At 41.7% G+C, this 11,510-nt stretch overlaps 1 protein-coding gene across 1 annotated transcript in view; it reads right to left on the reverse strand.

The window, feature by feature from the left end:
• The window catches only part of DNAH6 (dynein axonemal heavy chain 6), a 236,355-nt gene that overhangs the window by 44,139 nt on the left and 180,706 nt on the right, over positions 1 to 11,510 (reverse strand). Inside the window, exons 60-64 of the mRNA XM_027846132.1 lie at positions 9,192 to 9,372; positions 8,831 to 9,010; positions 6,831 to 7,064; positions 3,324 to 3,459; positions 721 to 872 (exon numbers count right to left, since the gene is read on the reverse strand). Of these exons, the coding sequence (XP_027701933.1) occupies positions 721 to 872; positions 3,324 to 3,459; positions 6,831 to 7,064; positions 8,831 to 9,010; positions 9,192 to 9,372 (883 nt within the window). The remainder of the gene's footprint in view (positions 1 to 720; positions 873 to 3,323; positions 3,460 to 6,830; positions 7,065 to 8,830; positions 9,011 to 9,191; positions 9,373 to 11,510) is intronic.

An 11,510-nucleotide genomic window follows, 5' to 3' on the forward strand; every position in this document is an offset into this window, starting at 1 on the left:
TAAGTGATTTGCTCAGGGTCACACAGCTACTAAGTGTCTGAGGTCATATTTGAACTCAGGTTTTCCTGACTCTAGGCTTGGTGTTCTATCCTCTGCACCACCTAGCTGCCCACATATTGATTTAGAAAACCACACATTAACATTACCTATGTTGTATTGTACTTTTATTAATTTTGTTAAATACTTTCCAATTACATTTTAATCTGGTTCATGGAGTACTGGGGAAGTTTTGCCAGCAGCTGTTGATCCCTGGTGGCAAGTGTGACATCTCTGTGTAATTTCTAAAGTAACTTACACCTCTAAATCTTTGATTCGGTGATCTATTTTACTTCAAGTCTTTCCCAGATGTTTTGGTTGGCCCATATTATCCTCTTTACTGCAGACAAACTCCCAGGTTCTCATCCTCTCCATTGGCTGGGCATAAGGTCTTATAAGTATGCACTTACATACCTCTGTAACTGCCTTTGAGAGCTCTCAGTCATTGCATATCCTCATCCCTGCCCTGGGGATGATCTTTATGAATAATTTTGAAATCACTCAGATAATCTGAACATTCAGATCTTAGCTAGAGCACTGACTCTATTAGTACAAGAAATGCAGAATTAGGTGCAGTTGGCCCATGGTTACTATTGAAACAACATGCTAAATTAAATTAATCTGTGAATCATAAATTGTGTGAAAGTATTCTCTTAGTTTCTAAAAAGGAAAACATAATTTTACCTTTTCTTCTTTAAGGTTTTTAATAAGAATTAGTTTCTGAAACATGCTCAAGTTTGTATTCCAATGGTTTTTGGAACCAGCTGATTCTTGGCCTTCTGTTTCTTCAACATAACCATCCCAGGATTGGGGGTTAATATGGGTTTTTAAATTTCCTGAAAATTAAATTTTAGAGAAGGATTAAAATTAGCTTTTAACCAGCAAACTACTACAATTCAATTCAATCCAACATTTATTAAGTGCCTACTAAAGTGCTAAGTGCTTTGGGTGATACAGAGATTAAATAAGACTTTCTCCCTGCAATCATGGGTCATACAATTGAGGGAGAGGGAATGATACATATGTAAATAACTAAAATTTAAAAAGAGAGCATGGTGCATGCATAAACATCAAGGGAAGGTGGCCTCCTGCAATATAGTGGCTGCCCTAGGTAGGGGGCAACTTGTATTCTATCTAACCAATACTGCTTTACTGGTTGGATAAAAGGGTTCTTTATTTTCTATGAATTTCCTTGACTTTCACTAGCCTTAAACTAGCACCGGGTGGCCCCACTCCCACATTAACCTAAAAGAGTCTTCCCCAGTGGCCTAAGGTCATCATCTATTTATTCTTACATACATTCACCAGGCAGAGACAAAGGCTGTATTTTCTAGAAACCTGTAACAATGAGGTCCCTGATGCTGAGTGGGCTATATGATTTTTTATGAATTCTGCCGTGGGCTGATGGAATACGCTGCCCTTTTGAGAATGGTAGGAAATGCTTGATGTATGAATTAGATAAGAGAAAGCATTTATTAAGCACTTACTATACTGTGTTAATCACCGGGGATGCCAATAAAAGCATATTAGACAGTCCCTACCCTCAAGGAGCTTACATTCTAAAAAAAGGAAGTCAACACAGAAAGGAAAGCTAGAAGGAGGGAGGGTTTATGCTTAGAGTGGTATGATTGGAAATGTACAGAAAGTGCTGTGAGCAAGATAAGGCTCCAGGGGGTGGAGTTGGATTTTCTGGTGGGGGGAGTGGAGATGATAGCCCAAGTGGAAATGGTATGGTAAAAGACATCCAGGAAGTGTCATGAGAGAGTAAGGCTGAATCTTGGTAGTTCCAAGGACAAAATCCATTTATTTCTAGCTGCTCTTGTGATTTGGCTTATGGGGGCAGGAGGTCACAAACTTAAGCTCTTTCTGTAGGCTCCCTCCAAATGTGAGCTATGAATTGTGGGCCTTTATCACATACAGTGAGAAGGCTGCTTGACATTATACCCATTCTTTTGGAAGTTCCGTGTTTTTTACACAGCTGAGAGCAATTTCATGTCATTAGAAGAAGCAATAAGGTACAGTGCAAAACATCAAACTTGTAGTCCCAGGATCTGAATTCAAATCCTGGCTTTCCCCCTATCTGTGTTTCCCTTGGAGAAGTCACTTATTTACTATGGGCCTCAGTTTCCTCATCTCTAAAATGAGAGGGTTGCACTGGATGCTTTCTTTCATCTGGCTCTAAATCTATAATCCTATGATTTTATGCAAGAATTAGAAAAATCTCAAGATGTGTCTATCATAAATATGGTGGCATAATCTGGGCTGGTGGTGAGTCTGCAGTAAATACCACAAGCACCAGGCACCAACGTCATGGCAGAACTGCCAATGACTGTGTAAGTCCACATATCTTCCCCTAGACCTCTTGGTCCTCTGGTATACGTCACACCCTTTGGTATTTTGATGTGCTTGCCAGGCCCTATATAATAAAAAATAATGCCTGTGAGTGGGGTCCTTTATCTGGATCAGGGCTACTGTTCTGCTAAAGCTATTTTAAATGTCTTTGGAGTCTCTTGGGTTTCCCAAATAAGCCACCATAACATCTGCAAATAGAGATACCTTTTATTTCTATCTTTTCTTTGGCTAAGCTACTTCATTTCTTGCCCTACTGCTATAGCTAGCATTTTATTTCAAATAAAAATATATTTCATAATAATAATGGTGAAAAACAACTATTTCTAGTTATTTATCACTATTTCTAGTTATTACCATTAGTAATGGTAAGAAATAAAACGATTTCAAATAGTAATGGTGAGAATGGATGCTCTTGCCGGCCCCTTGTTCTTAGTGGGAAAACTTCTAGTGTTTTAGTTTTAAAGCTAATGATAGGTTTTGTTTTCAAGGAAATACTTTTATGACGATAAGTAAAGCTCTTCCTTATTAGAATGTAATTAGAGGACAGGGACTGTTTTTGCTTTTTCTTTGTACCTCCCAGCACTTAGCATAGCACCTGGCATACAGTAAGTGCTTAATAAATGCTTCTTGATTGATTGATATTCCTCAACAATTCTCTCCCACTATTTAAGGAAATTTTGTTGTTGGAAAAATTGAAATAATGTTTTTATCTGTTGAAGAATATAATAGGGAATAATGATGTCAAAAAGGAGGGAAAGTCAAGTAATAATCAGGGGTAACTTGAGAATTGGGAAATTTTCCAGTGAAAAAGATCAATGTTGCGATTAATTTATTAACAAGCACTTACTAAGTGCCTGCTTAGCTGCCATGATTGGTATAGGGGAAGAGCCCAAGGGAGCCCTGCTTCTAAAAGTCCTGGCAATGTGTCACATTACCGAGTCTGATTGAAATGGGAGTGAGCAATATCTGTGATGATATTCCCTGAAAAGCTGGAAAGGTGTCTTCCAAGTCAAAACAGGCCAACCACATAACATCTAAGAGCCAGGGGATTTCAGGTTTGACAGGGCGCTCCTATAGTGGACAGAAGGCAAAAAGAACAATAATTTACAAAAGGTGAACACCAAATATGCCTTTATCTCACTACTCAATGGATGAAACTCAATCTCTTGCCCAAAGGAAGTGACAAGCTATACTGGTCACGTAGGGAAAATGTCTGCTGGATTTTCTAGCAGTGTCTTCCCAAAAGAAGGCTAGCTGATGAAAGGTAGGTGGGCTGATAAACTGAGGGAAACAACTTGGCATAAGGGTAAGAACCCCAGGCTTGGCTATCTGGAGTCTTGGGTTCTAGTTTTGGCCCTTGCATCTAACTAGCCGTGTGGGTCTCAGTTTCCTTATTAATAAAATGAGAAAGGTTCTTCTAGCCCTGTCTACTAAACTACTTGTGAAGGTGTTCTCAGGAAGGGTTAAATTTATGTGTAATTAGTTGTGAGTTTTTCTTCCCCACACAAAGCCTCCATACGTGAAATGCATCAGCTTCTAGGAATAATAGTCTCTACAGCTTCCAGTAGAATGACGTAGGTCAGGGAGGGTGAGGGGTACAGACGGAAAGGTAAACATCAGTACTGGGGTGAGAGAAAGGCAGCCTCCTGGGATGGTGGAGAGGGGTGGGGTAGGTTAGGGAGCTGGACAGTTATATCCTCCTCCCTATTGGGGTGGATAGCAGTTGGAGTAGAGATAGAAACTGGACTTACTTCCATTGATATGGGAAACTCCTAAGTGAGATAACTTTGTCTGCCAGCACAGGTTGGCACCTTCTAGTCATAGACAGTTACCTAGACCACCAAGATGCTAAATGATTTGCCCAGTCAGCTAATGATGAAATCAATAGATGCCAGAAAAAAGGTTTGAACTTAGGTCCCCTCTCAGTCTACCACATCCACCAGGCTTCCTCTGAAACTTAAGTGTGAGGATGGAGACGGGCTCCATTCATCAGTCACCTTTCCCCTCCCCTGCCCCACCCAGTCATGGTCTCTGAAGCTAAAATAAACTTTAAGAAGACTGGTCCTAAAGTTGAATTAACTAAATTGTGAGTAGAGAAATTCAGAGTAAATGGAGGTCTTAATTTAAGATAGAAAGAAGAGAGGTGGTGGAAAGACTAGGGTCACATGGCTGGACATTGTGATGTTAAGGTAGCACTATGGGTCCCAACCTGCTCATCTACCACATGGGGGTGAGCAAGAGAGAGCATGGGGAACAGTGGGCCCTTTGTCAGTCACACTCGGATGTTCACAAGGCAGGTGTACCCCTTCTGTTTAGAAGTTCTTGGGGCAGTTAGGTTGCACAGTGGATAGAGCACCAGCCTTGGAGTCAGGAGGACCTGAGTTCAAATCTGGCCTCAGATACATAACACTTACTAGCTGTGTGACCCTGGGCAAGTCACTTAACCCCATTGCCTAGCCAAAAAAAAACAAAAGTTCTTTCACACCTGTCTAAAGTCCCCTCCTCCTCTTTCCCTGGCCCTATTAAACTCCACCAGACTAGGCCTTTTCTGTTCAAGTAGTTTATTTGTTGGAATTATTTTTTGCTGATGGGAAAATAGATGCTAATGAACCAATGTGTTATATCTCCCAGATCCAGTATTTACATGTTAAGGATAATTAAAGAACTAATTCTAATGGTGGGAATTTTAGACACTACACAGATGCTTAGTTTTGGGCCAGAGGACTTTTTTTTTTTTATTTGCTTTTCAAAAAGTATTGTGCAGGTTACCACATCTTCCACTAATGGTCAGAGCAAGGTCCTATTGGGGACAGACCAATATTTTTCCTAGGGGCACATATTTATTTGTCCATTTCAAGGCTATGGAGCATCTGGGATGGGGTGGGGGAAGGGAATTCATTCTTTTCTCCCTATAAATAGGATGTTGAGGTCTATACATAGTCCCAAGAGCAAAGTGGCCTGCCGTACCAAACACTACCTTGAGGCTGTGGAAAGGCTAGTGATTCTGACCACTTGCTGCCCTTACATCTGGGCCACCTCTCTTCATGCCCAACTACGATGAGTCAATTCTTCTTGGGAGCTTATGATACAGTAGAAGGCTCCATCAACAAGCAACAACAGGTCTTGAGAATCAACTAGCTTTTAAAAGAAGCCCTTCTTTTGACCTGACCTTAACCTATGTTTCCACCTTCCTACATCTACAATCTTGCCAAACCGGCCTTTTCTCTGTTCCTAATCTCTCTCCTTGGTGCCTTTGTACCCACTGTCCCTTCGGCCTGAAACACCCTCCTTCCCAGAATTCCTCTCTTCTTTCAAGATACCTTTGAAGCAGCAACTTCTGCATGAAGGCTTTCCTTATCCACTCCCCCCTCGACCGCCACTCTTATTTAACTCCTGTATTCATTCACTTTATATTTGTGCTTTATAGATTTCTCTGTGCACTTGCACATAGAATAGAATGTAAGATCCAGGTGAGGAGTGATTATTTCATGGATCGTATTTGCACCCCCAGGGTCTACACAGTGTCTGATATGTAGCAGGCAAATGTCGGTTGATTATTTAGGGCATCACAGCTTGCCCTGTGATTCTCTAGAAGTCTGGCAGCAAAAACCAGAGCTGGAAGAAAGGGGTTAGGAAGCCCTGGGGCTGGGCTAACCTCCTCATCAGTGAAAGATGAGTGGGCAGCATTAACTCTGGCTTTGGTGCTGACCTCATACAATGGAACATAAACTTTCCCTTCTGCCCTCTGATCTCCTCCCTCAACTGGCAGAGGATTAGAATCCTTCCCTTCCTTAAGGCTTAGCTCAGGTGCTCTCACTCGGGGTAAGTGTCACCTTATGGACTTTCTATCTTATGTATAGAGGGATATGTCACCCTGTATATAGGAACAAGATCTGACCCATAGCATAATCAAACCTGTGGAATTTCAAGGCACTTGTATGGTGGAGTTTTATGAGATTTTAATAATATCTCACATTCAGGGAATAGTGGAGAGACAAAATTATGGAGAGCACAGAAAGCTGGTCTCCATTTGAGTAAAACAAGTCACATCTCTAACATATACTAACTTTGGGACTCCAGGTAAGTGTTCTAGGCAACTCTCCGAGAGTAAAAGTTTCAAAGAAGGCACCGACCTGCTTCTGCTGGGGAATATCTTTGCCTGGCAGCTCCCTATACTGGTAAAATCACAGGGCCAATCCCTAGCCCTCACACGTGGACCTCATTTAAAATTTCAAAACATTTTCCGACCTTCACAGGATTCCCTTGAGGTGCTTATCCCCATCTTTCATACGAGAAAACTGAGGCAATGAGAAGTCACATAACTTGCTGGAGCTCTGTGCGGCTTCTTTCGGGACCCAAGCCCTCTTTTTCAGCCTCATTCAGCTCCCCAGAGCCCTTCTGCCTCGGCAGCAGCAGCCCCAGCCCAGTTATAAAAGCGATACCTTATCTAAGCCCGCCGCGCCACGGAGGAAGAAATTCCATTCTTCTTCTGTTATTTCTTGCTTCTGGCGCATGATTTCGACGCAGAGCATGAAGCTATAGATGAGTTTGTGCTGCTCAAACAGTCCTCGGGACACGTTGACGTAAGCTGTCAAGAGTGTCTGATCGAGGAGAATCACCAGGCGCTGCTGCAGGTCGTCGATGTGCTCCGAGGTTTCGATGGTCGTGTTAAATAACTGCAAGAGAGAGATGAGTCTCGGCTCATGCCCGCCTCAGCTACCCCACAATGACCTCTAGATTCCTTTTCATCTATGATCCTTCCCCATCTTGCAGTTTCTAAAAAATTTATTGTTCTTTCTATAGTCTTTTCTTTCTCCTTATGATAATAATAATAATAATAAAAGATGAAATTGAGGTGGCGCTTTCAAGTTTGCAAAGAGCTTTATAAATCTCATCTCATTTTACCTTCACAGCAATCCTGGAAGTTACTTACTAAATCTAATAACAATAACAGCAATAATAGCTAACATTTATATAGCACTTACGATGTGCCAGGCACTGTGCTAAGCACTTTACAAAAATTATCTCATCTGGTCCTCACAACAACCCCGGGAGGCAGATGCTATTATTATTATCTCCATTTTAGAGAGGAGGAAACTGAGGCAGTCACAGGTGGAGTGATCCTAAGCGAGTGCTTAGGATCACATAGCTAGTGAATGTTTAAGGTCATAATTTGAACTCAGGTCTTACCGGTTCCAATTCTAGAGCTCTATCATCCAGTGAGCCACCCAGCTGCCTACGCTGGTGGTATCATAGAATGGCTCCTTATGTGAACAGGATTCAAAGCCACGGGGTAAGAAAATTGAATCAGTTCATTTTGCCAACTCCTTGGTTGAGACATGTCCCCCTCATAATACTGAATGGGCAAGAGACATTGTTTCTTGCAGTAGAAAGTAAGGTCTTTGAGGGCACGAACTCTGTCCTTTAATGTTTCTGTCCCCAGTTCTTAGCATGGTCTCTTGCTCCTAGGAAGTACTTAACAAGTGGCTGTTGAACTGAGTTTGTAGAGAAAGAAGTAGGGCAAAAATGGCGAAACCTCTAAAAGACCTAAATGACCTCATGAGTGTTGGTGTTAGGAATAAACATCCTTCTGTTTCCATTTCTTTCAGGGGAAAGAGACTAACAAATAAGAAAAAAAAATCTCAGGTTAAATTGTAAAGCTAAAAGTAATGTTCCACATTTTAAGTTGGGATAAGTTAGATATCATGCCTCAGAAGAGGGGTAAAGTTTTTCTAAAGCAACTGACTAGAGAGATCAAGGTATGGGGATGAATGGGGATGGAGGACTGGAAAATCCTGTAAATCACAAAACACAGAATCAAAGCATCATTAATGTTTGGATGGGGAAAGTAGAAGTTGTATCCAGGAATTACTGAGTAGACCAATTCAGCTACAGTGGATGGTTCCTGTAGGGGGAGAGTAGGAAGGGCCAAAAATTGGAGCTGAGCTCTTAACCAAGGTGGGAACTCCCCAGACAAGTCCTCTGTTCCGTCACTCCAATTCACCCACTTCAGCCACGCTGTTGGCTTGGCCTTTGGAAGTGAAAAGAGCACTAGCCCAAAGTCGGGAGGACCTGAGTCCAAATGTAGCCTCAGACACTTCCTAGCTGTGTGACCCTGGGCAAGTCACTTAACCCTCTTTGCCTCAGTTTCTTCATCTGTAATATGATCTGGAGAAGGAAGTAGCAAATCACTCCAGGATCTTTGCCAAGAAACCCCCAAATGGGATCATGAAGAATTGGAAATGGCTGAACCAAGTCAACAAGAGGTATAGCAGGCTTTAAACTACAGTGACTATTAGGGGCCTCAGGTTTTTTAGATGGAAAGGGCCTTCAACATCCTTCCCCCCCAACCTTCCTCAGGCACATGTCTGTGTGAGAATTGTGTGGTCTGCTCCAAGTCAATGGAATCTCCTCTCTCGGAGGAAACTAAGAGAAAACCGACCTGCTTGAAATACTTTAAGGAGTACTGATACATGGGGTCTATTTCTGACAGGCTGGCGATGACGAAATACATGACAGATCCCTGAGTTGCCACAGGCCGGTACTTCTCCCGAGCAGCATTGATCATTTTTTCTGTGGACTCTGCCTCTTGCAGTCTGGTTTTAATGGCCCCTGAAGTGACCTAAAACAAAAGTTGACGTGACAACAATCAGTGAGTGGAGAGAGTGACCAGTCTCTGTCTCTTCTCTGGCATCTGAGTTCTGGCTCCTCCATCAATCAGTGCACACAAGCCTTCATATACAGCATGTGCTAAGCTAAGCACTGGACCTGCTTTCCATCCACAGTGAAAACCCTTCTCTTGCCTTGGACTCCTGGAGAGTGTTGATAAGCTCTTCGTTGTCCAGAATGTTTCCTTCGGATGTGAACAGCATTTTTAGGATTTTGTCCTCAACGGCTTTCAGCTGGTTTTTGTCAGCATTGATCCTTATGATGAGCTGGGTTCTTTGCTCTTCTAGATCAGGTTTTTCAAGCCTCACGACGTCGCTAGAAGAGACATTCGACCATGTTAGTGATGCTTCCTCCAGACCTCACAACCCATGTCCCCATAAAACACTCACTTCCTGCTTCAAAGACCTTTGCCAGACCAGTCAGAGAGCATATCAGTTCTCCTGTCCCCTCCTCAAGGCATCCTATCAGCATGCTCTTAAGAAAACTTGTCAATGCTAGTCTCACTCATTTCTCCCATTCCTACCCCTAAGAAGGCAGCATGGCAAAGTCATTAGAAAGTTGGCCTTAAAGCCAGGCAGAACTGGGTTCCCATCTTGCCTCTCACACACATAGGTGCACCATCTTGGACAAGTCGCAGTCTCTCAGTGATATAGGCCAGAGGTGTCAAACATGCTCCCTGACTGCCAGGGAGCCAAACCAGCTTGAAATGTGATTGGGAAATATTGAACAAAATAAATAAAAATTCAATAGTCAATACGTGGTTTTCTATGTACCTTCAGGGATCCTTACATATTGTTTAGGGCCCACCCCCCCATCCCCTCTCCCCTTTCTATTTCAGTCTGACACCACTGCTTTAGGCAACTCTGTAAGACAGAGGGTCTTAACTGTTTGTGTGCCCTGGGCCCCTCTGACAATCTAGTGAAACCTATGAACTGCTTCTCAGAATCATATATATGTGTGTGTGTGTGTGTGTGTGTGTGTGTGTATGTATATGTGAATATATATAAACATATCCATATTCGCACACACATATGTATATATACATACCCATATATAATATGTATTATATATGTATATACACACATATTTATACACATATATTTATACACACATACATATACATGTTTTAAGTTTTAAGTTTATATATGAAATTTAGATTCAAATGTAAAAATAAGTTTTAATTTAATTTTTAAAGTTTTAAGTTTATATAAGAAATTTAGATTCAAATGTAAAAATAATAAGTTTTAATTTAATTTTAAATAACATAAAATATGTATCATATTTCAAAGGAAAACAATTATACTGAAATATAGTTATCCAAATATTTTTAAGACCCCAGATGAAGAAGTCCTGCTCTAAGACTAAACTGCACCAACCTCTACCAGTGGAGTGTTTCCTCTCCTGGTTGTGGCCTATATTAATGAAATCACAGGCCCAATTTCTATAATTCTGTAATTCTCACCTGTCTCTAAAATAAATGGTCCTCAGATGAACCTGTTTTTCCTTTTTTTAACTCTTTCCCCTGACTCTCTCTTCCTCTGCCCTGAGATGGTACCCTTACTTCGGCCCACCTAGCAGCTCCTGGCTCCTCTCTTCAAGTGTCCTAGCTATTATAATATTCTATTCTGATATAATTATATTCCTTATTTCAACTCAATTCAATGAGCATTTATTGAGTGCCCAATGTGTGCCAGGTACTGTGTGAGGTGCTCATAATATCTTCTGTGTGACTTTATGGTACATGATTACATCCTGCAGATTCTTGTTCTTCTTTATCAGCCCACACTCATATTTTAACAGAAATAGTTCAGCTGCTGGGCCTCAGGCCCCACTCTGCTGTAGTCACCACAGTCCAAAGTCCATTTTTAGGCAATGAGATATATTATGACATAATTATGCATTCCTAAAGGTTTATTATTCATTTTCTCCCTAATGATGGAAAGGGGTCCATCTCCAGTCATCCTGCTCTTTTATCTTGCCACTGGACCCAGCTGACTCCAGAGAAGAAAGTGAGGCTGGTGACCTTGCACAGCCCTACCTCACTTAAATCCAAATCACTTGCAAGTCATGGCATCACCTCCTTGATGTCATGGTCTTCTTCCAGAATGAAGGACAAACAATAACAACAACAATGATGGAGAAAAGGTAGACAGAAGACAGCAAACTCCTCGAGGGCAAGTGCTGTGTTGTTTTTCATTTACAATGGCTGGAACACAACAGATATCTAATTGCACTCAATTGTTGAGTGAAGGAGAAGGAACCAGAGGATAACGAGGAAGGAGTATGAACAATTAATTGGCTTCATTTACTGGTTTGTGGCTGGTAAGACCAACCAAAGTGGGGAGGGTATGTGTNGGAAGGAACCAGAGGATAACGAGGAAGGAGTATGAACAATTGGCTTCATTTACTGGTTTGTGGCTGGTAAGACCAACCAAAGTGGGGAGGGTATGTGT

The sequence above is a fragment of the Vombatus ursinus genome, unplaced genomic scaffold (genome assembly GCF_900497805.2).
Source record: "Vombatus ursinus unplaced genomic scaffold, bare-nosed wombat genome assembly UNPS02015066.1, whole genome shotgun sequence".
NCBI classification, from domain to species: domain Eukaryota; kingdom Metazoa; phylum Chordata; class Mammalia; order Diprotodontia; family Vombatidae; genus Vombatus; species Vombatus ursinus.